Here is a 25,157-nt window from a genome sequence, read left to right as displayed (position 1 = left end):
ATTCATGCATTAAATTATCACAAGTCAAGCAGTAGCCTACTTAAGTACTTGAGTTGTAGACTATGAAGTTTTACCCATATGTCTAATCCTAATTTAGTGTAACAGTTTTTCAGTTTGCTGTGTATATGGGTTTATATAATTTTGAAATACTTGATGGGACATTCAGAGCCAAAAAAGAAAGAAAAGAAAATGGTGTTGCACTGTCATGGATTTTGTGATTGTGATTCCTGTTTTTATTCTTTGTCTTATTTCTATCTGGGGGATGATCACTCATGTTTAGGTATTGGACTACAGTAACATAGGCTACCTTTTTTTGGGGGGGAGTGGAGGATATAAACAAGAAATATAATGTAGCCTAGCCATGGAGTTATGAGTAAACTTATATTTAGCACACCATTTATTTAGGCTACATTTTAACAAGCACCATTAAAAGTATGTCAAATTAGATATGAGCAGTTCCTTTTAGGCTACAGACATGATCACTGTACAGACATCAGACTATCACTGGATTACTTTGAAGACAATTTAAAAACGTGATTCGGGAGTTATAAGAAGCGTCATTTTTTCTAAGCAGTTTTATAGACGTAACGATGTTAGGACACATCCTCGAAAAGTGCAAGCCCCACTGAATCTAAAAAAAAATACGTGTATCATGTCTGTTTTCACGTTATCCCCACCCACAATGGTCTCTGGCACAGGAAAGAGAGAGGAAGTGGGTCACTCGCATAATTTCGCACCATTATCACATGGGAGTGTTTTCTTTCCACTCAGCCGACACAGTTGTCCTTGGATGGCACTGTCAAAATACAAGTTATTGGAAGAATAAAAGCCTCTCAGTCTTTAGGAATTGATGCAGAATGGAAGAAAAGAAAATGAGGATTGGTAGTGGTTCTGGTTTGTGATGACCTTGTTTCCTTTCCTGCCACTTCGGCATGGAGACAGCGCTGTCGGTTTTCGCCAAACCTCCTCGCACCGTCTGGTCTGAACCGGTTCGGGATGCGCGCGATCTCGTGCGCACTGCAGACTCCACGCACTGATTCACAGCACTCCGCGCCCTCCGTTTGAGAGCGTCCTCATTGGTTGGGGTGTTCGGGGCCCGCCCACACCTTCCGCGTGCTGTTTGGACAATGAGGAAGTTCCCGAGTTGGGATTGGTTAATGCCCCTCCAAAACTTGTATTTTGGGGCAGGACCCTGCGCACGGTCACGCGGAGAATGGAGTTGTAAACGAAGCGCGTGCACATTTCAGCACCAAAAACTCGTGGACAGCAGCCAAACGGAGGAGAGAGTGTAGTCGTCGTGGGCTAGCTTATTGTAATAAACCGGCGACATTGCGGTTAGCGACGCCATACAGCCGCTGCGATCGCGGGAAAACTTCATTGGTAGTTTTGAGTCGGCAAGTAAACGATATAAAGCGCACAGCTTGTGCTTTGTTCGCTCCGGCGGGCAGAGAGCTGGATATTGGTTGAAAGAGACACGTTTCTGCGGGTAAATATACCGTTATTTTCTGCTCGCGTGTCTCGGATTTGCGCGGTCTGGGTTCAACTAACTGCACCCTGGGGAGACTAAATGGCTGCAAATGAAGGGAAACAAAGGTGATAACGAAGATTATTCATCCTAGCCGGTTCGGTCCAGACAACGGTTGAGCCGTGGTCCTGTTTTTAGCCACATCACAACCTGCTCGTGCTGCTAGCCGCCGAGGCCATTGTTTGAGCATCTGTGTGCCATTGCTCTGCCGCCCGAACCCCGGATCACTCGCTGCCACCACACACCTGCCGCCTGTGTGTTTTCACGGATTTCATTTTTTTTTAACTTTTTGAATCCAAGCATACACAATGTGTTCTCGGGTTTGGTTTGTGACCGACCGGCGTATCAGCCAGGAGTATCCTCAGGTTCAGATCCTCCGGGCATTGAAGGAGCGCTGCGCCGACGAGGATGTTGAATTCCGCTCTCTTCTCATGGATCAAATCGTGCTAACGATCAGCGAGGGACAATTAGGCAAGTATCACCCAATTGTTCCAAACAGTTGATGTCTGTCGTCGTAACTGTGTAAAAGAATGGTGCAGTGTGACTGATTATTTCAGATTAGCAGTGTTATAACGTTACGTGTTCTGCAAAGTTAATGGCAGGCGGGTACGTTATTGTTTGGGGACCACACTGCTGTAAAGCAAGGAGAGGGCTAGCCCGATCAGCCCGCTAGCCAGGAAGCGAATTGTAACCACAGACGTGACCGCCTAACCCACTTTCCAGCTAGACTGCCTCCAGAGGGTAGCTGTGATGCTTGATTTAATTTCGCTGAATAGGCTACGATACAATCCCAACAATGCCGTCGATGATACGATTTACTTAAGCACCAAAGCAACAGATATTTAATATTACAGAAGCCTAGCTAGTAGTTAGCGCATAGACATTTATAACGAAAACAAATGTATCACATTTTTCTCCCATTCTTTTCATATGATAACCCGGCACCAGGCAGATTTCTTTTCGAAATAGCCCAGGGAAGGCACACGCATGTAAACATGTTTCACACACTGGAAGGGTCGCAAGTAGACTAGTCGAGTTTGAGTGATCAATTAAATAATTCCTACATAAAATGTTCAAGGTAGTGATTTAATGTAGACCAGATGTAACCAGCACGTGGTGATAGCTTAACATTGAGTCTATTGTCTAACCCCAAGCCTACAAAAACTATTCTGGTTCTGGTACATCTGTGGAGCCATAACAAGCACTTGTTTATTGTTATTACTTGACAAATAACTGAAATGGTACATGGACTAAAACTAGTTTACCATATCAGACTAATCTTTTAGGTTTTACCTTAGCTATGCTATCTACATTATGTCATGATGACAGATCTTTAGTCAATTTTGTGGTTGTAATTTTGGTACTGCTTTGAACACATTGTTTGTGTTCGGCTTGTTATGAGATGATAACATGTTACAGTATTGACTCGGAGGCCTTGATGAAGGTAACAGTAGGAACCCCTAACAAACAGACACACACGGAATTTATCAGGGCGGTGTGAAGTGGGGACGTTGTCACCAGATTAGAGGCGCGCAATTCTCAATTAACACATGGACGTGTAGGCTGACACTGGCATAGGCTGAATAATTGGGAGACCATGTGGGATGAATAGGGGTGAGATTGAGCAGCAAATCCCTTGCAGACGACATACTGTTACCTCAGGTCTGCTGTACAGGTTAGTCATGGCAAAGCTTTAAACTCAACATGGGGTTTCAAAGTAATAAGTGGAAGGCATTTAGGAAATTACATGCCATAGTACAGCCAAAGGAATATTTTTGAACATAATGAAATCCTAGAATTGGCCATTTGTGGCATTTATGCAGATTATCTGCCACATAGAAAATGCATAACAATGCCTGTTTGCAACCATGGCTAGATAAATCCGATCTAAAGAATAGCAAAATCTGTATAAATCAGAAAATGCTAACTATATCTAGGAGATAACTCTGAAAATGAGACTATATTAGCCAACACTGACTGTCTAGACCTGTAGATTAGCAAGATACACACAACTGGAGCAGGGCAGTTAGCATGACCTGTAATCCATCCTGGCCCCAAATCAGTAAATGTCTTCTGAGCCTTGGCTTGACTTCACAGATTAACGGCCATTGGCTAATCTGATCACTGTAGACTTGCTACACAGTAGTAGTAGTAGTAGTAGTAGTAGAGTACGTACTCTGTGGCTGGTGTCTTGAGGTGCATACTGGCCTTGTACAACTAGCATTGCATGCAGCTATCTGCATTTAAATTACCTACCCCACATTTACACATAGACTACAGAAACTCTGGAGTTGGAAGGTACATTCCAATGCAAAATCCATACAGAAATTGGCAGCTTGACAGCATTGTCTTTATCAAGATAAACTTGCCAATCTCTTGAAATATGCATATCCTTTCAGGCTGTCGGAATCGTCATGTGGATTAGCATACAGAACTGTACAAAATCAGTGAGTGATTACAATCGTCATTGTTTTAACACTGGAAACACAAGTGGTGTTTCGTCATCGTGTGGTCAATAATGCCCTTGTGGTCACTGACCACCTCTTTAAGTGGTTTGAGTTATTCACCACCACAACTGTCAGTTACCCTCGGTGCATTTACATTTGAATACAATGTGACATTTACATGTAATTTTATATCCATTAAACATTAATTTCAGAAATGAATTTACATAACATCAATGTTCAGAGGATGTAGAAAGAAAGGTGTATTCCCAAAATGAATACATGGCAATTCAAAGTAAAACATTACTACATTACCAACTAAACCAAAAACAGTGGATGTCTTGCATACAAAGTATTTGCTTTGGGGTAAGCGGGAATGCAATCCTAAAACTGATAACACTTTACAGCTTGCTATTTCAAAGGTTTCTCATTCTCTTGGCTCAAAGTCAGCTTGAGGTCCATGTTTAGCACTGAAGTTAATGGGTTCAATGTGTCTCCTAAGGAGGAGAGATGAGTATGCACACATCCTCACACACTTATGTTTTAACGACCAATGATGGCCCCTCACATGAGACAGCCAAACCCAGCATCCAGCTAGACAGAGGCATTTCACATCCAGGGTTCCCCCCCAGTGTTTTGCAACCCTGGTGGCCCACGGGCCGAAGTTGCCCCCCTTTTCTTCTTCTTCTTAATTTTGCAATTCCGTCCATGATTCTGTTATTACAGAAACTATTGGGCTCTACATTAATGCTGCTATCAGTCTGTGACTGGCCCCAGCCGGGCCTTCGTCGAAAAAAAACACTTGCCACTGGGCTAAACATCTTTTCTGGGGGGAAATCCGTCATCCCATGATTTGTGCTGCAAGATGTTTAAACAGACCGGATATGAACTGATGCCACAATCCTTTGTGATCCTTGCAAATGTCAGTGGGTACACTTTTACCCCAAAGACAACAAATGCAATTCTCCTATGTCAGTGAGTGGGAAGAGTGAACATTAAGGTAGTTTTGATATCTTAATTTTTAATCTAATTTTAGAGTCAGCATTAACATATGTGGTTGAGATACTTTAGCTTTAATGGAATTCATTGTTAGGTTATTTATGAAGCACAGACTCCCCATTTTTGACAAATGAGACTATATGATGATGATGAGCAACGGAATGGCACAGCTGTTATCCTGATTTACATCTACGAGCTGTTGTTTTATTTTACAAGTGGTAAAAAGTTAATTCATGCAACTGTAGGGGCGTCTCCGGCAGGCTTAAACAGGTCCCCTATCCTGGGGCACATTGTTACGCACTGTAACGGCTTCTCCAGCAGGTGTTGGGAGCCAAGCAATGCAGCCTGTTCCAACAGGCACACGCTTCAACGGCCACTGCACTAGTTTTATAAATGCTTAGCAAATATATATGTTGAAGAGTGACTTTTTGGGGCTGTGACTTAATTGCACATCCCCAACAGAAAACCACTTGTGTGTTAAATAGCCAGCAGTAGCCTATCTCATCTGCAGGTTCTCACATACAGCCAGGAGCATTTGCATTTTATTGGTATTGACAAAGAGGCTCACAGTACTTGCTTTTCCCTCTAGATAGAAAAGACGAAAACATATATAAAGGCAGATAATAATTCAGGTGACAGCAACATTCACTGATACATCCTGAAAAATCATTTTGACTGTTATTGTTGTATCTGAAAACACTATTCCTAGAATAACAGAGCCTTATTGGGGTGCGAGTGGCTGACACATCTTTCCATATCAAATCTGACTATCTGTTGGGAATGTTTAGCCTTACTTTTTATGGTCATGACTCATTGGTCATACCGCAAATAAGAGCTTGCTTTGTAATTTGCATAGTTGCATTTGTCAAAGGGAACGGTGTCTGCTCTGCTGTATGATTACTGGACTCTACACCTTCTAACTTTATACTGCTGAATGGTGTTGCATCACTGTAAAAACTGTAGTGGAAATAGGCTAGAAATTATCACTAGCTCTCAAATTCTACATGAATGGCAAACCCCAAGTTGAGTCACCAGTGCTCACCACACAAAAGTTGACCTACCCGTTCTCAAAGATACTTTTTAGAGCTTTATCAGTTTAGTTAACATAATTGGGTGTCATCTTATTAAAGCATCATCATATAACCATGCTAAATCCCATCTGAAATATAGTACACAGTAATATTGCAATACTTCTCTGCCCTAAACCAGATGTATTTTTTGAACATTCACCAGTGGCAGTATAATGTTTGTTGAGATCTGTTTACATGCTATTTTGTTGTCTCATGATATGTTCTGTGTACCTCAGTTAGTGAACCTGCTGCCCCATCAGGATAATTTAGACAGGATACCCAGACGGAGACTGCATTCAGAGCTGGCAGGACCCACCAGCCAAGCATTGGCACAGCATTTGTCGGCATCGCCTGCTTTGTGACGTTGCAGCGGTATGCATAGAATGCTTGTAATGCGCGTTAGCTTTGTCAGGCAGATTGAAAATGGGACGCACATATACAGTCCTTTTGAACCATAAAAACATTAGTCTGTTGTATAGGTAAGACAAAATCCCATGAGTTGTAACTATAAGCAGGTCACACCCACACTACATGTAGACATTGTCACACAAAAAAACCGTGTTGCCTTGGTTATAGACCGAAATGGTCAGGAGGGTTTCTGAATGTTTTTTCAGTAGTCACATGACGTACAGTGCAGTGCACACAAACACTTGCACAAATGAATAGGACTGATTCATCTGGCTGCCTCATTGGTCTCTGTTTGGTTACCCTGGAGATGGAGACGAGCACCATGAACAGTGAATACTGTCAAAAACCATGAGACCCCATCCCCTGACACTTCCCACTGTAATACCACTCTCGGTGCTATCAATGGATGCACAATCAGAGCAGTGTGGCTGGAGAAACAGTAAATTCTCCTGCTTCTATACTGAGATTGTGAGAAGGAGGAGAAAAGGGAGGGGTGGCAGTCTTTTCATGGCTTCTTACTCCTTTTTTCATGCGCCTCTATTTGCCCCTCCCTCCCTTCCTCTCTTAAGGCCACAAGACATCCCGACCTTTTTTTGCCTGCTGCCTTTCTCTTGTTCCCTCCTCAACCTGTCTCTGCACAGTATGACACTAAAAACAAGTGTTGGCCCCACCCATAGCCTGCATGTAATATGCATGATACACTATGTAGGCTTGATGCACAGTGCATCTGCTGGCACATCAATGGCTGTCTATTCTTATAAGTATGCAGCAACCGTCAAGCTTCTGGTGACCTCTGGTGATCTCAGCCAGTGGCGTTCCCTGCCACTATTGTGAGCCTGCAGATTCTAAGATGGCTGAAATTCAGGTCATGGTAGAGGCAGAATGCTGTGCCAGTGACATGTGTCACCTGCCCTCTATCCCGTACATATATATGTTCATTCCCAACACAAACGCACAGGTTTTCTTGTCACCCAATCTGTTCTTCCCTGATGAGCTATTGGGTCGCAACGCCTGTTGAAAAATCTCACAGTCTGTCTGTTTCCTCTTCTCATCCAGGGTGACAAAGTAACACCAGTCACCAGTGAAATGCTGCCAAATCTCAGGCTATGGCTGGTGAATTTGCCATCTGTGTTTGGCAATAATCAAGCCAATATTCTGTTAAAATCTTTTTCTGTCCTGCAGATCCAAATAGCTGTTGATAGAGACTGGAGATGGCTAGTGAATGTTGAAATTTGCCAGATTTTTAGCCTTGTAGAAAAGTTAGTGGATACTATGTCGCGCAAACTTTATTCCTGCCATCATACTATCCAAGCTTCTCTTTGTCAAGTTTTCCATGGCTTATACATGCTTTGTTGAATCAGTAACCTATTCAGATGTGTTCAGTTAGCCTTTTGTTTTTACTTAGCTCACATTTGCAAAATAAAAGTGGTGTCAGGCTGAGGCTGTGACTTGATGATTACCATGTACAATATAGGGTTTCTAACCATGCGTTTCTCCCTGATGTGGGTTTCAATTCAAGACCCTTTTTTCAGACATCTCTCCCTACCCCACTGCCCTACATTGAGGCAATATAGTGTATAGTGTCAGTACATCAGGATATCTCTTTTTCAGTCAAAGAAGAAGACAGTATTGGCCCAAAAGGCAGAGGAGCTGGCAGCACTGCAGGGGAGTACTGTATATGGATATGGGCAATATGTAAATAATCGTATCAGCTGGCAAGGCAGGTTCCAAATTCACGACTTAACATCACCAGCCTTGGAGCTGGCTGCCTCTGCCTGGTCCTGTAACCTGGCCAACTCTCAGTCAGAGCTGTGTGGTGACGACTGGGGCAATGTCCACAAATAGTCTCCATAAGAGAAGTTAATTTTTCCACCAGGAGATGATGATGGATTTTAAATGTCACCAACCACTTTCACAATGTTTCCTGCCCCTGTGAATATAGCTTTGATTTATTGGTAGTTATATAAACAATGGCGCTTTGCTTTCTAACGTGGCAAGTAGGGAAGACAAGCCAGGTGTTGGCTGATGGCTCCGGTTCCGTGAGTGCCAGAAACAGAGTGGATATGAGTACGTTCTTTCTGAAGTGGCTCCGAATTGTATTGATCGCTCTGAAGAATTTACTAAATGCATGAGGTTCAGGTCCAGTGTTTTTTCTAATTTGTATACCCACCCACAGGCTAACAAACAATGCATTGCTAACACATTTGTCACCTTGTTTCCACCCTCTCTTCTCCAATCTTCCTCTCACTCTCCAGGTCTACGAGTGGAGCAGGAATTGGTGACATCTTATCCACAGGTGGTGGTGGTACGGGTGCCCACACCCTGGGTGCAGTCAGATAGTGACATCACTGTGCTGCGCCACTTGGAGAAGATGGGCTGTCGGCTAATCAACCGTCCCCAGGCCATACTCAACTGTGTCAACAAGTTCTGGACCTTTCAGGAGCTGGCAGGCCATGGGGTGCCTCTTCCTGACACCTTCTCCTACGGTAAATCAAGGTTTATCTTTTTCACAGTGTTGGTATGTAGTGGTAGTGGTCACTGTGTCGTTGTAACTAAGATGTCTGAAGCAGTGTGCTTCTTTGCGACTATAATCAGCAAGTCAGTTGATGAATGTGTGATATAACTGGCTTTATTAATAATATTAATACTAATCTACTTCCCAGTGTGTAGACAACAAGTACAGAGTCCACACTGCATTGTACCTTAGGTAGGACTCTTGGGGTGCAGTGCAGAGTACAGAATGCAGACTGTGATTCCCTTCAACAGAATTATTAGCATAAACACCAGCATTGCTGTGTCAACGATGTTGTTTTTTTGTCATTTCACTCACATTAGTTGCTTCACAGGCTTTAGTCCACTTTTGTCTGTATAACAGATTAATAAACCATCAGTCAGGCAGTCACTACTCCACTGCAATTCTCAAACAACGGAGAGAAAATCACATTTACATAGACCTGGTCAAATCCTTATAGCTGTCCACTTAACTTTGTTTATCATTTTCACAATTTCTCTACTCCTACTGTTTATAAAGGCAAGATATGTGGGGACACGGCCCTCACAACACAAGCCAGACTGCTGTTTTATTTTTTGTAGTTTGATGGTTTTATAAGACGAAACAAAGGCTGACAAGCAACACCACACATTTCTAAAAATCGACAGTGCTGTGGTGTTTGTGAGAGTAGACAGAGAAGGATACAGACAGAGAAAGAAAGAAAGAGGGGGTGTTTGGCCTACATTCCATTTGTCTCTCTGCACAGTAGGCCAGGCGATGCATGCCGAGCGGCTGGAGAGCTTATGTAACACCAACGCCCCACCCCATGCCCCCTCATGATTTTTCAAACTAAAAGATACCATTGCCTCCCTCCTGCCCTCCACCTCAGCAACTTATGACGTGGTTGGGCCCACATTTGCTTTCCACTCCTCCTACTTTCTCCCTCTCACTGAAAACACATGTGAATCAGCGCATCTGGAAAAAGCCATGTGACGGGTTAGTTCACATCTGTTCCCTTGACCGCATGCCAGACAAGACCAGACAGGCAAACAAAGATGGTAGTAGAGACGGAGAGACAAAGAAGTTATTAACACGTCCATTTTTCAATATTTTTTTTTACACATTTTTCAATCACTTCTTAAGCCAAAAGCAGAGAAAGCTGAAGCACATCTGTTGCTCGTGCTGCCATTCTGAGTCAACGTCAGATATGGTCAGCTGCTTCACATTAATGCATCTCTCAATGACTGCTCTGTTCCAATCTCATAAATCAAGCAGCAAAAGAAGTATAAGCTCAGGACAACCCTCCTACAGCCTTGCTGTTTTGAGTCACTTCTGTTGCCATAGCGACAGGCTACATTCCCTCCCCCCACCATGTTCAGTGGCAAAAATGTGTGAAACATGCTATCAACATAAGGACGATTTTTTTGTGTGTGCATTTCCTAGGAGGGCATGACAACTTCCGTAAGATGATTGACGAGGCGGAGCCACTGGGCTACCCTGTAGTGGTGAAAAATTCACGTGGCCACAGAGGTAAGACCATCAGTCTATTTTCTTCCTGTCACCAGCTCTATTCACCAGGCCACTCCTCAGAACTCTGTATGCTGCAGGGCAGGCCCCTAATGGCAGCTCAGTTCACCCTTACATGAAATTCATTGTCAGAGTGTTAAATGATTAGGACTGTGGTGCTGCAACAAAACAGAAGCGTGTAATGTTTGCAGCATGGCAGCTAGGTTCATCATTTTTGTTTCTTGTAAACTGACCCTAGTTCCCTGATTTTGCATGAATTCATGGAGGGGGGGGGGGGTGCTTGTGTGGGAGGTTTGAGCAGAGCCATTAATGTTGGAGATAAGCCCCAGTGTCTGCTGACCCATTAGCCTTTTCCTATTCATAGTTATTGACAGTAGACTGCCTCGTCAAGGAATAACAATGCACCTTGGCCCAGGCTGCCATCACAATGCATTGTTAGGGAAAGCAGCCGTTACTAACTTGACCCTTTTTTATGGAGTTTCATGTCTTTCCTTCCCTCTGTGATTGACCATTGTTATTGGCTAAAGTCCAGCTTGCCTTCCTTCTGTTGAGCAAATATAAAGGCCTGTAAACATATATAAAGGGCTGTTTCAAAATCTTAAGAATCATTGGTATTAATAAGTCAATACTAGATCCCAAATTTAAATTACATGAGCTCTTCCTGGCCAGTTGTTGGGATGTGAAATATTGTAATTCGCAACGTAGTGTATGCCTGTGTGGGCACAATGTCAAAATCAATGTTTTGGTATCATCAATACAAAGTAGTCATGTGTCTCACTGAGTCACAGGACCATGATTCCGTTTTTTTTAAAGTGTGCCTGCCACTGTCCACCTTCACTTCTTCATGATGTTAAAAAGGGATTGCCTTGTCATCTTGTTTGGATTGCCACTTACACACAATGTACACACACATAGCAATCACAAGATTTTTCCTGGTGCTGGATCAGGGCTTGACAACCAGGAGACTAATTAAAACAGGCGTTTTCTATCCTCTGTGAGAAGCCATTCTGTGGCTGCTAAGAGGAGTGTCCCATCCATTATATAAGAAACGGGAACTGGCATTAGACTTGGTCAGCAGAAAGAGCTACTTGAGGAAGTTCTCCAACCTCAACTAATATTACCCAAATGTCAGACCCTCCAAGCATGTTAATATAAACAGGTCTCCGTTATCCTGACAGCCTGAAATCACGCTCATCTTTCCCTTCTTCCTTCATCTTATATCTCCTTCCCTTTCCCAGGCAAGGCTGTGTTCCTGGCACGGGACAAACACCATCTGACAGACCTGTGCCACTTGATCCGTCACGATACCCCCTACCTGTTTCAGGAGTATGTCAAGGAGTCGCATGGCCGTGATGTCCGGGTGGTCCTGGTGGGCGGCCGTTTCATTGGCTCAATGCTACGCTGTTCCACTGATGGTCGCATGCAGAGCAACTGCTCCTTGGGTAGGCAGACGCCCAAGAGTAATGATGACACATTGAATTACTAAACTGTTGAGCACTGTCACACACACATATTACATTACTGTCCGCTCCCCCTTACCCTCATACAGTTACCACTAATGCCAGCTCTGCCACACGGGAACAGTTCTTTTTTGTTGCAAGTTTGTAAGAGTAGTCTCTTTAAAAAATAAATATATTTTTACTTTGAATGTACTGATTATTTGAACCATACAGGTTTTTTTTAAGACATACTGTATATACGTAATAGACAGGCATTAATTATTAACAAAGACCTGTATGCCACATTTAAAGTGTCACAAGGTTGTCTGCGAGGACAATATTTAATGGTCATAGGACCATTAAATATTGTCCTCAATACAGTAATGATTAGAGTGTTCTAAATTTTTGATCAAGTTCATTGCTCCATCTGCTATATAAACCACTTTTGGGAAACAGTGCCAAATCAACAAGCTTGTCCTGAATCTGCCCTGGAGACATGAAGCGACACAACATTCCAGCTGATGGGACTGATTTTCAATGTCAGAGCAGGAGCCGTTTTGGTCTAGTTGAGGCTGTAATGCGCTGTGACATATTTAGGACACCAGTCATCCGATTATTCTGCATTTATGAAACGGATCATGTTGACACTTGCACTGACAATATCTGATATGATATGTGATTTGATGATATTAAATATTTAAAATAGCAGAATAATTTAAAAATATTTCTGAAATCAGTCACATATTTTCTTAGGACTGCTCTTGATTCATAATAGATTATTTTTGATCTTGATGGTGAAGTGAATGAACCACAGATTGTGGTGAGTATTAACTAGTTTGATGTCTATGTCTCTGGATTGTTAGGTGGCGTAGGTATGATGTGCCCACTGAGCGAGCAGGGAAAGCAGCTGGCCATAGAGGTGTCGAACATCCTCGGCATGGATGTGTGTGGCATTGACCTTCTGCAGCTCAATGATGGCTCATTTGTGGTCTGCGAGGCCAATGCCAATGTGGGCTTCATCGCCTTCGACCAGGTCTGTGGCATGGATGTGGCAGGCATTGTTGCCGACTACGCCCTCTCGCTGCTCCCCAGCCGCCTCACCCGTAAGATGTCCCTGCTGTCCGTCGTGTCGAGCACCAGCGAGACCAGCAGCGAGCCTGAGGTGTGCCCTGTGCCCACTGGCGGTGGCTCACTGCCCGAGGCTGTCTGCAACATGAGCGTGGGATCCACTTCCAGCGAGAGTGACCCGGAGCTGGCTGAGCCCTCCGAGTCCTCGCCCTGCCAGTCCACAGCCCCCACCCTGCCCGATCTCGCTGACCTCCCCGATCCAACCTACAACTTCAACACCCTTCTCGCCAATGAGATCAAACTATTGACTGAGTAAGATTCAAGCAGCTTCATGCACACACAAACACCACCAATACATATTGAAAATACGCATACACACTCACACACACACACCTGTACGCATGGCAACAGACATTCCTTTTAAAAACACATATTGATCCAAAAATATGAATACATCGGATGTTAATGCAAAAGAAGAGCGGAGAAAAACAGAACACACATACAGGCGCAAATGCCAAAACATGAGTCTTCTCCTACTAACTCCCTTCAAAAATAACAAAGATCTGAGGCTGCTCCCCTGACTCTCCTTGCTTTGCACCTCTACTCCCAAACTACAAACCCCACTATCCAAACTTAGCGTACACTGCAGCATGTTGGCAAGAGTGGGATATAGTACATAAGATAACTGCCTATTTGGCCTCTCCTAGTTTCTATTTTGCAAAATAGTGAGGGTGAAGGTGACTGTTTTCTGGGGTGGGTGTGGGATTCCCATAAAGGCAAACACCTGCCATATTTGTATCCTTACTATACCATATTATCTAAAGGAGAATCTACAGCATGTTGTCATAAAAAGGGGTTTCCTTCTGAGACTGAATTAAGGTTTGGTGGATTGGAGGCAAAATTAAGTGTTTTTTTTAAGTGATAAGCTCCTTGGGAGAGGAATACATCCTTATGCTAGGCACATTATACTGACAGTTCCAATGTAGCAATGTAGTGCTCCTGTCAAGGACACAGAACAGGATGGGGACCAGCAGCAACTGGAGATGGAGAAATGTAATGTCAAATGTACTGCTATTCATAATAACTGAAAGGAGACATGCATTCACTACATGACAATATGTTGTAAATCCAACTATAACATAATGTATACGCAATGTTTTAACTCTTCTATACAGTCAGTGCAATCCATAAAATCCCACTAATACAAAAATGTAGCCGGAGCTGCTTCATTGAGTGAATAAGAGGCTGACGCTGTGCTGTCAGAACCATTTTCCTTTCATGCTTAAATAGGAAAATTATCAACTCAGATTATAAACCCACAGCACCAGAAAATCATCCTTGGTGCTAACACGGTGTCCATTAATTTATTCTCTGTTTACTGTGAATGAAGCAGCTAATGTAAATGTAAGAAAAACTGCCCTAACCTGTGCATGGTAGTGGAAATAACAAATAGCAGTTCTGTTTGAGAGTCACAACCTGGATTTTAAAAATGAATTAAGTGCCATGACTCAATTTTTAATTTTACACTCCTAGACAGCTTGTTTGATTAGCCTTACCAGCAACACTGCTGCATTTTAAAATTCATAATGTCTAGCACTTTATGATAAACCAATGCATTACTTTTTTCTCTCTTGCTCAGATAACATATTTAAAAAACATGAGAGTGTGAAAGCTGTGTCTACACCTGCGAACAAAATATACCTCAAAACAGTGACTTCTCACTGCCACAGGATGACATATTCAAACATACAGAACATATCAGCCAGGATCCTTGTGGTTTTCAAATGGCCCCTGATATACCAGGTGTTCCTTCCCTTTATGTCTAGGAGCTAAAAAGATAGTTGTGTATTATTTTTATTCCTTTTTTTTTTTTTTTTAGATGTTTTTGTAAATATTTAGGTAGCGAATTAACTTCAGTGCATACTAGTATACAGCTAATGAAACTGGAACGGCTGACATAACTGCCAACATTGACATTTTTCATAAGCTATTGTAGACCAATTTGTTTGTACAGACCTGCAATATTGAAAGGTTGAAACTAAAGTTTGGTGCTAACATTTATGGATTTGGTTAGATGTGTTTTCTCAGTCATATGATTTGTAGATTATACTTTTGTTGTTTTCACCTTGTTTTTTGATAACGTGAAATGAAGGATCCTAACTCACAACATATGTTGGCATGATGTACAAATAAAAAATGGGAACTATTTTTTTGCAGTCTCTTTGAACAGAATGTCACTTTTTTTGTTTCTTAAACAAAGAAAGAAAAACAAAAATCCAGGGATTTCAGTGGCCAAGAGCATATTGCTTGCGGTTTTTGTTCCTGTAGATTTACCTCCTGTACGCCTTCTGAAGTAACTATCAACATAGAGGTAGGGTATGCTAGGTTAAATGCCATTCATTTAAGGGGAATTTCAGTATTTTCCAAGCTGGACCCTATTTTCCCATGCATTCGTATCTAAGTGACTAATGTGAACAAAAATCTTTGAAATTGGTCCGGTATTGAGCGAAAACGGTGTAACCGGCAGCCGCGAACCGGGCTGCAATGTAACCCTATAGGGCAAATGCGCACTGCTAGTTTCCGTCCACTGAAAGTGCCGTTTTTGTCACTGACATTATACGTGTCTGACTACATTTTGGGAAGATGGTGAAGTCTCGTTCTGAAATCTCACAAAGTGACTTGTAGGAAGACCCGTGGATGTTTACTGTGTGGAAGGCGAGTGGGGAGAGAGGAGTTCTGGGGAGTTTGTTGTTTTGGAGTACAGACAGCGTAGCTTTGTGTTATCTAAAATATTTTCAATTGCGCATTTCCGAAATTTTGCCAAAGAAATGTCGAGCTACACAGCTTTTCATAGACATTAACCTTTGGATACGGACAGGCTGAAGTTGAGGCTAGTTTTGCTACAGCTACTAAATTAATCCTAACACTGCGCCTTGCAGACCGTCCGGTCTGCAGTGACCATTTTGAGCGTGGATGACTACTGGCAGCCAAAGAGGAGAAGAAATCCTATACCAAAGCACAAGAAAAATGCTGTTGAGCTACCAGGCTTAGCGGAGGTAAGCTAATGCTATTAGCTAAAGTTACTGTGTTGACCTGGCATCAGTAAGTTACACACGAAAGCATGGCAGGATAAGGGTAACTTTTCCATCTTCCCATAATGTAGTCAGACACTTTGAATAACAATCTGTGCCTGTCATTGACAAAAACAGCACTTTCAGTGGACAGAAATTAACGGTGTGCATTTGCCCTATAGAATTACATTGTAGCCCAGTTAGCGGCTGCCGGTTACAGTGTTCTCTCTCAATACTGGACCAAAGATTAGTCACTTAGACACAAATGCATGGGAAAATAGGGTCAACCTTGAGAAATACTGAAATTCCCCTTTTTAAGAATAATTTACAGCTCTGATCAAAAGCACAAACATAAACCCTAAGTAGTTCTACGTAGTGACGTCAGTGTTTTTAGACTCATAACCCTTTCTGTTGAAGACAACTCAGGGAAGCAGCCTGGATCTCACCCCTGACACCCAATGGCACTATACACCCATCCTAGCCTAGAGACATGTCAAAAACACTACACATACCTACAGGCAGATGAAAAGATAAACAATGAAATGAAACACAGTGAAAAAAAGGTTGTAAACTACAGTATAAGACAATGTGGTGTATACCATGGTTAACATGCACTTTTTTCCTTGCTTGTTTTATATTGTTCCTTGTTTTCTTCCTAATTTATGCTATTTTTTAAAGAAAAAAGTGGTTTGCGCACTAATATTGTCTCAATAAAGTGAAACCGCTGTGAAGCTTGATTTTATTTTTCCTTTTTTGTGGGCAGAATTTACTAACTGCCTGGAATCTAACAGGGGCCTGCTTGAGGGTGCCAAATCTAAATCCACCAGACAACATGAACGGCAGCTTTTATTTTAAGTCTGCTGCCAAGTGATCACAGTGGCTCTGTTGAGAGAATAACACCTTTTACACTACTGTGATGTTGTCTGGTATCTAAATAATGAAAGTCTCTGACAAACAAACTGTGAAATCCGCTGATGTCCACTCTCCTGACATGCAAGGGCCAGTGGGCTTCATCATCAACAAGTCACATCCAAACATAAAAGCTTATATGAGTGAACTATCTCCAGTTGTTGTCGTCCCCTATCTTTTTTGAAGTATTCGTCTTTTTATTGAAGCCTGTGTCATTCAACATTGTGTATGTTAAGTGTCAATCAAAGATCACATATCCTCAAGACCTTAACAAGCCAGCCATAGGAAAGAGTGAAAAGTTCATATCGCTCTTACAGCCCTGCTATTTAAAATCTGTAGTTTACACATCATCCGTATGCACACAGAGCACATCTACCCATTTCAGGTTCATTTTACCGTGCCCCAACAACTTCCACAATGCCTTTTCATTGTCTGGTTTCCTCTGGGAGCAATGCTTTACAGATCATAGTTGTGTCAAGATCCCAGTTCAGGTGGGTTTCGTTCTGCTTGGTATTTATAGATCAGTGGCCATGAAAGAGAATACAAGGCATGGAAGCTACTGAAAGAAACGGGCGCTGCATGCTAGTGACACAGGGAAGGAAGACAAACGTATGTAAATCATGAAATGATCGAAAGTGCATTGGCCTGCTTGGTGCTCGGACAGCCTGGAACAAACATGTAGGGACCTCTGGACTAGTCACTGTGTACAACAACACAACAGAGCACAAGGTTACTATTTAATTCCAAACTGCTGCTAATGTACATTTGGCTCAAAAATTAAAAAGGGAATATGCGGAAATCCAAGTGTTTCCATGTTTTGCTGCCTCTCGACACGTAAAAATGAATCTGAATGCCAAAAAAACAAACGTTTTGTTGTATAATTCAGTACTAGCAACACTAGTAGTGAGATGATTTTAAAAGTGATTCTTTGTTTTGATATAATAAATAAATGTTACAGAATTGTATATATGAAGGATTTCCCAGCAATCTTCGGGTTCATTTTATGTCAGTGTGTTTTAAAACGAACCTGAGGGTTTGCTTAAAGGTTTACAATATACTTTGATTTGCAGAAGGAAAATGCAATGTTCATGCGCTGTTGATGATATATAGACACTAGATGTCTTTCATTATATCTGCATATGGTGAATTGATAATGAGGTTTTGGACTGCTAGGTACGAGGTAAGCAAACACATTGCGTAAAAAATGGTTTTAGCAAATGCCCTCACCATTATTTTGTTCTGTATCATTCTGACAGTGTTACAAAATGGATCCCAAAATCATGTAATTCACAAATGTGCAAGATGATGTAAATATATACCCCCCTTTTTTTTTGTTGATTCAAATAAAGATGAGTCATTATCAAAACCAATGAAAAGGTGTCTCCCTTGTACTGCTTTTATCAAGCGAATATCTTTTCATTATCCGCTCACAATAACAATTCACAACATCTGGATAAACCCTAAATGACATCATAGGCACTGTACTCGTAAACTTTTTATTTGTTACCAATTCAGCAGTTTCTACATTTACAAGGGTGAATCAGTGTAGGGCTAAACAGATGTCTTGAAGGAGCAGATCTCTAAGCAAAGGAATCGGCAGGGCAGGTATGGTGACTAGACAGGATGTGATTCTGTTTGCAGATTCTGCACCAGCTGCAGCAGGCCCTGGATGGGCTCTGTCAGGTCATGGTTTGGTATCAGCTGGCTGGCCTGCAGGGCAGTGCTGCCAAATCCCAGTGCCTGGCACACAAACGGAAACAAATACAGCAGCTGCAGCTGTTAGACTCTCCGGGGAGAATAAAACTGACTTATATAATAATATCACTGAAAATTGGATTGCAATCTGGTAGGCTTAAACCATGCATGCCTAGATGAAAACATGCCAAGCGCAATATGGAATTCATTGGGGTTTGCAGTGGCATCCATGGAATCCATGGAAAGTAAACAGCTGGGAATATGCATTGTGTATGTGTGTTTAGTGTTGTATCCACCCACAGGTCTCTCATTAGTGAGTACCCAGGTTCCTGTGCAGCCTAGTATTTTTTTCAACTTTGTAGTTCAATAAATATAGGGGGAAATAGACAGTTGGACTGAACAGTATGATGTGGGCTTGGTGGCACACAGTGTCAACAGATGTTATAGCTGACTCTACACTCTGAATACACTGAATTTCACTGTGGAGATAATATAATCAACAGCCCTCAGGTTAGTTAACTTCCTGGCATGGTGAACCCTGGTCCTTATTCCTTATATAATTAACAGCAGGAGGTAACTGTGCTGGTAAATTGTATCATTTTGGCTCTGCTTGACACCAAGGTCAGTGTGGTTGAACATGTTGACCGTAGAGAAAAGGCACCATTAAAAAAAGATAAGATATGTTCAGCATTTTTAGCACAGTATTTTTGGACCTCTGGTTTAGCTGTTGATGAAGTAAAAGAAAACTCCTACTGCATTTCATCCAGCCATAAAAACCCACCAAACCACCAGATAATAACGTGAATGCCGAAACAAACACATCCAACACATAAACTGTTTGTAACTGTTTGGTCTCGTGTTTATTTCTATGTTTGCTAAAGTGAGACTACTTGCACTTAGCCATAAGATCTTATCCAATTTTTAATCTCTACCTGCCTAAGACCCTCTGAACTTAGACCCCCGACAAGGTTTTGAGTCTGTGGCAGTCACCTTTCTGGTACAGAACGTCCTGTAAACTCAGTGGTATGGCCACAATTACGGCATTGCTGCCTCATTCTCTAAGCCAGCCTGACAAACTAGAGATCATTCATCCCACATCTAAATAGGTGCAGTTTACACCCACAAATAGCATCCAATTACATTAGAGAGAGACTGGAAATCAAGGTGGAAGTCAGAGTGTTGAGACAAATCAACCCCCGCTAATTCCCGCCTCATCTTCATGACTTTACCAGTTACAGATAATCCCTTCTTGAGACCGCCCTTTCAAAGTAGGATGTATAAGGGGGAAATGGGGAACTGTATCACTGTGACAAACTGAACCTTTAATGCCTGGCCTCCCTTGTTGGGTGACTCACCTTTAGGGAGTCTCCTCCCAGGAACCACAGCATTGCCAGGCAGTGGGCCACCAGTGCAACCTGAGTTGAGTCTTTTCTGGAGTCATTCTGCTCAAACTCCAACATGGTTTTTAACATCTCGTCCACTTCAACTAGCTGGGCTTTATCTGATTGAAAGTCACGGATAGAGACAAAGATGTCCTTTAGCTTTTACAGTATATTTCCATGGGCATAAATACACTTGAAATGTAAACAACAAATTCATTTAATGCTTTTAATAGTGAATTCAGGTCTGTCTGCATCTTCTGTTTAGTTTGTGTAAGCATCCTTCCCTTCTACACACTTTTGCCTGGTAAACATCCCAGAAAGCCTGGTAAATTGCGTTGCAGCTAACAGGCTTAGCATCATCTGTAGGGCAGCAGCTGCGGTAGAGGGTAGTGGTGCGGATACACGGATGCACAGCCAGAGATGTGTCAGCACTGGTCTCTAGTCAGCCCTAAGCATGCTAATGTAAATCAGGGGTTTAGTTTTCGGCTTGCACGGCAAAACAGCTCAGCTAAATATAGATCTCGTTGACCTTATTTTTTTTTGTGATATGCCAATGAAGCTGTTTAGCAAGTGGAGCTAATGATAGATTGGTGATGTACTGAAGGATTGATAGACACAACGTAATGTTTTTTTTTTATGGTTCCATATTACATTTATATGTGCGTATTTGATGACAAGACGCACCATAAGAGGACTCCAACAACATGTCAGGATTTTGGACATTTTGGACGTGAGTCTTGAGGAGTTTGGTCAGATGGCAGTGCCAAGTATGTGCCACCTAAAATATGAGCAAAAGAAGATAAACCATGAAACACATGAACAAAAAATGGATTTGGCCAAATTGCCTCTTTATAATTACATTTGTTTTATTTTACCTGAGAGTACAAGGAACGAGCAATGGGCATCTTGCCCTGCTTGGTAAACACATCAGCCATCAGAAAGTAGCCACCACAGGTAACTGTGCTATCCAGACCATACTCCTCACTGGCAAAGTATATCTGAAAAAACAGAGACATTTTTTACAAGGTATATTCATATATAGTGGGGTGCACACGCGCCAAAGAGGAACAAAACATTGTACATCCTGAGAGATGAACAATGTACACCATATGCATCTATTTACAAGCAGTGAGACAAGTTCACATGGTGAGCAAAGTGTGGCTTCATATTGATTCTCACAATATCAATAAAGTTATTGAACAGTTGAAAAAACTTCATGTACTGAAGCCGCTTCTGGTGAGTGTGTTACTTATGACACAGACATCATCTGCAAAGTTAAGCAGAGCTGCTTCCAGGTTTCCAGTCGCTGTGTGGAGGCGGCCCAGGCTCCTGTGCAGCCGGTGGCGGACTGCGTGACCACATTCTGGGCTCTTCAACACTGCCCACTCTGCCTGGGACAGGAGCTCTGCCACCCGAGCTAAATTACCCAAACCTGGAAAGTACAAAATACACACACAGATTCATATTTATATAAACACAGACACACACGCACACACACACACACACACACACACACACACACACACACACACACACACACACACACACACACACACACACACACACACACACACACACACACACACACAGAGTCATGCACTAAACATCATATACAGTATAGGAAGGAGAAAGGAGATAATTTGAGCTGAGAAACCATTTTGTGCTCCTTCCTCACCCATGTTAGCCTCAGCCAGCAGCAGGTAGGCAGGGACCATTTGGACAGTACTGGGGCCATGGAGGTCTATGGAACAGCGCAGGCAGAACTGGGCGGCAGGCAGAGCCTCCTGGTGTTTCCCCTCAGACAGCTTGCTCTGAGCCACCAACCTGCAAATTTCAATAAGCTCCGCCTAAGTAGGGAACCAAAACCGAGGTTCATGTCAGGTTACTTTTGAATGAGTTTATCAGACTCTGCTTCCAGGAATATTACATAACAATTCACTGGAGTAAACCACTCTTATTTACTGACAATATCAGCTCGAATATCACTGTAGTAACATCCAAACATTAATCACTAAACTTGCTTTGGAAGTTTTTTCAACTGTTCAAAAATGGTGACAACCAGACTAGGAACCAAAAAAAGGAACCTTAAAAATAAATTTCAGAAGACAATCTTTATCTTCTTCAACTTCAACTTTAAGAAAAAAACTTTCTAAGCAGTTTCTCCTTGATGGTATTTTTTCAATGGAAAAGCAGAAGCACATTTTTGTGCAGCTCCCTGCAGTTATGTCAGTCACAGCACGTGACAAACTCCTGCTGAAATAAAAGACTCAAGGGTAAGAACTTAGACTGTAAAAGTGTGGAGTGCACTAATGAATCTCCTTTCTCTTCCTCCTCCTCAACTAAAATATCAGCCTCTCTTCCTCCATCTACTCTAAATGTGTTTCACAACATTTTCACTGCGTGTTTTTGCTGTTTAATTTCTATGGATTTACCATTATTGTTTCCTGAAGATAACACAGTCTATGTGAGAATTTGTCAGAATCTATTCTGTTTTGTTGTTGTTAGACAGTTTCATTGTGTTCTCCAGGTTTGGATAGCACACACTTCCGAGAAGAAAACTCAAAATGGCCTAGCGATATACTTTTCAGAATCCATGTTATTCTTAGCATTCTTGACAGAGAAAAATGTAAACAAGACTCAAACTGAAAACAGGAAGTCTGTGTGTGTGTATGTGATCCCATTGCATCACATACATCCTCACCTTTTTAAGCTGCGTTTCAATGCGGCCAGCCCACTGGAGACTATAAAGTGTCGGGGTGCGAATGGGAGCAAGCAACTGACAGATTCTCTCATGGATCCCCACCCAGTCCGCCTGCTGGTGCTCTTCATCACTGAGGAATAGAATTATATATATATACAATTTTTTTTTTTTTTTAAAGACTGCAACTTTAGGTCAATTGTATATTCCCAAACTGACACCCTCCCTCAAGGCAATTCAATTTTATTATATAACCCAATATCACAAATTTGCCTCAAGGGGCTCAGTTGCCTCAGATTCTTTCCCTCCAGGCAGCCACCTTGGATCCGGAGAGTCCTCCTGGCTTTGTGTTAAACTTTTTTATGCATATTAAATATCCCCTCTGGGCACAATGTGGCTGACGTTAACTCAGGAATCAAACCTGTTTCCCCTGCTATGATCTGAACAACTGAGCTGCAACTTATACTGTAAGTGTAAAATAGTCTGTCTCAGTAAGAATGGTTTAAAAGTGTGGATCAGACTAACTTAAAAAATAAAGACACTAACAAGTACAATCAACAATGAAATGTTTCCATACGAGTATATATCAGTTGGTTTGAATTGATGTGCTAACATTTCCAAAGCAGAACCTCTATCCCATTTAAAAAATGTCATGAGTGCATAGAGGGCAGACTAAATTGTATGCCATTACATAACTGGTCTGTAATTTTGTTCATATGGCTCTCCTCTCCTGCACACTTGTGGAAACGGTCTTGGTTTTCCTTGGGTTTTTTTCTACCATGATGTGTGTTCACGCCAGCGTATTTGTGTTTCTGGGCTTGAGACAGAAGCAGCGAGCAGGCAGTGATCTGGCCACGTCACAACAGCACTGACACACAAATCAAGGATTCTTCTCAGTCGCCACTCAAGGCCACTATACTTTCTTGTCTCTGAGTTTTCTTTAAATAATACCTCTTAATCTGCCTAATAATAAACAGTCACCACAAACAGTCTGGATACTAGTAAGCCAGCAGCTTGATAATATATGATCATCAAAAATTTCCTAAAATTGTGATATTTTACTAAGTCTTATTCTTTGAGCCAACAGCCTTAATTTTGCACCTCCAAAGACATCAATCATGATTTGATCTACATTAAAGAACAACTACAAGATGTCCATATACTAAAGAAATTGCTTCAGTTCTAATAAAAACTTGTCTTCTCCCCTCTATCCCTTGTTTTGATATCTCTCTCTCTCTCTCTATATATATATATATAATAACACACTATATATATATACATATATATATATACACATATATATATATACACATATATATATATATATATATATATATACACACATATATATAGTATATATATATACATATATATATACATACATATATATACACATACATATATATATATATATATATATATATATATATATATATATATATATGGCTATAATGTTTAATCTAATTTAAGAAGTGTGCTTGACTTGTAGCCTAGTTCATTTTAAAGGCTGAGAGGGAAGCAAGCACAATAAGTTGCTGTAAGCTCCCTGTAAGAGACTGGTTTAGTGGCTCATCCCTTCACATAAATCCTTGCAGGGGGTGTCACCACGTGTTCCTCTTCACTCCCCATACTGTACCAATGAAAATTTCACCGGGCACCATCTTATGATCTATAATTGACTCTAAAGATCCACCTACGCCAAAGGTAATGCTTGGCTTACATAAAAACAAGCTGATGTGGACCAACTCAAAATATCAAAGCGCAGACAACAGCTCCTAGTCACATGAACAAAAAGGACCGTTTTGGTTTTGGGTGATTTCATTTCCAGCTGTTCCTCTCCCTCCTCCTGACCTCCTGACGACACAGTCACGTGAACGTTCTTCATGCCGACGTGTTCTCTCTTTTGTGTTGCTGTGATACAATATATGGCGGACACTGCCACCTAACGTCCGAACCGTGGTTTGAACAAGCTCACACAAAATAATCCCAAGACTACTTACCTTGTGGTATTCGAAATGGAGCTATGTTCTCAGAAATAAATGAGCTGACAGCAATGGACAGCCCTAACGTCTTATGATAAAACGGCTAACGTTAGCTAGGATAACTCGATCTTACCAGTAATAGGTGACCCGACACTCGGTGCATTGCAGGCGCGCTTCTCTTTGACAAAGTTCACATAACTTGTCTGTTCCTTTAGGCAGGGCAAGAGGAATCATCTTGGAGGTTGTTCCTAAAACGCGAGGTTTAGCTTCCATTATCAAAAGAAAGCCCGCTTCTATGGTAAACACACGTTCGGTATTGTGCTAGTTTCTTTTCTTTAACAAAGTAGCTAGCTAGCTGATGAAGCTAAGTTGTTGACAAAGTGTACGATCGCTATGGCAACGACCTCAGTCGTTTCCCCCATAGATGCGTTTTCCTCTCTGCTGGCAAA

The 25,157-nt window shown here is 41.9% G+C and overlaps 2 protein-coding genes across 3 annotated transcripts; one reads left to right on the top strand and one right to left on the bottom strand.

Annotated features, from left to right (window-relative positions):
* Positions 1-721: 721 nt before the first annotated feature.
* On the top strand, positions 722-16,779 carry rimkla (ribosomal modification protein rimK-like family member A). Its single transcript, XM_039799808.1, has 5 exons — positions 722-1,996; positions 8,702-8,932; positions 10,381-10,467; positions 11,703-11,906; positions 12,767-16,779. Exons 1-5 carry the CDS (start codon positions 1,834-1,836, stop codon positions 13,285-13,287), a joined length of 1,206 nt encoding a protein of 401 aa, XP_039655742.1. The 5' UTR covers positions 722-1,833; the 3' UTR covers positions 13,288-16,779.
* A 1,647-nt stretch (positions 16,780-18,426) lies between these two features.
* zmynd12 (zinc finger, MYND-type containing 12) lies at positions 18,427-25,143 on the bottom strand. Of its 2 annotated transcripts, none has more exons than XM_039799805.1 (8): positions 24,842-25,143; positions 22,730-22,859; positions 21,704-21,875; positions 21,291-21,460; positions 20,904-21,026; positions 20,713-20,806; positions 20,002-20,147; positions 18,427-18,691 (listed from the first exon to the last, which is right to left on the bottom strand). In XM_039799805.1, the coding sequence occupies exons 1-8, from the start codon at positions 24,979-24,981 to the stop codon at positions 18,566-18,568; spliced, it is 1,101 nt and encodes a 366-aa protein (XP_039655739.1). In that variant the 5' UTR covers positions 24,982-25,143; the 3' UTR covers positions 18,427-18,565. The 2 variants fall into 2 exon arrangements, with proteins under 2 accessions (XP_039655739.1, XP_039655740.1); XM_039799806.1 differs by having other exon boundaries at positions 21,704-21,852; positions 24,842-24,979.
* Between the last annotated feature and the right edge of the window lie 14 nt (positions 25,144-25,157).

This window comes from Perca fluviatilis, chromosome 5, assembly GCF_010015445.1.
Source record: "Perca fluviatilis chromosome 5, GENO_Pfluv_1.0, whole genome shotgun sequence".
Lineage (NCBI taxonomy): Eukaryota > Metazoa > Chordata > Actinopteri > Perciformes > Percidae > Perca > Perca fluviatilis.
This window is presented reverse-complemented; position numbering and strand designations above follow the sequence as displayed.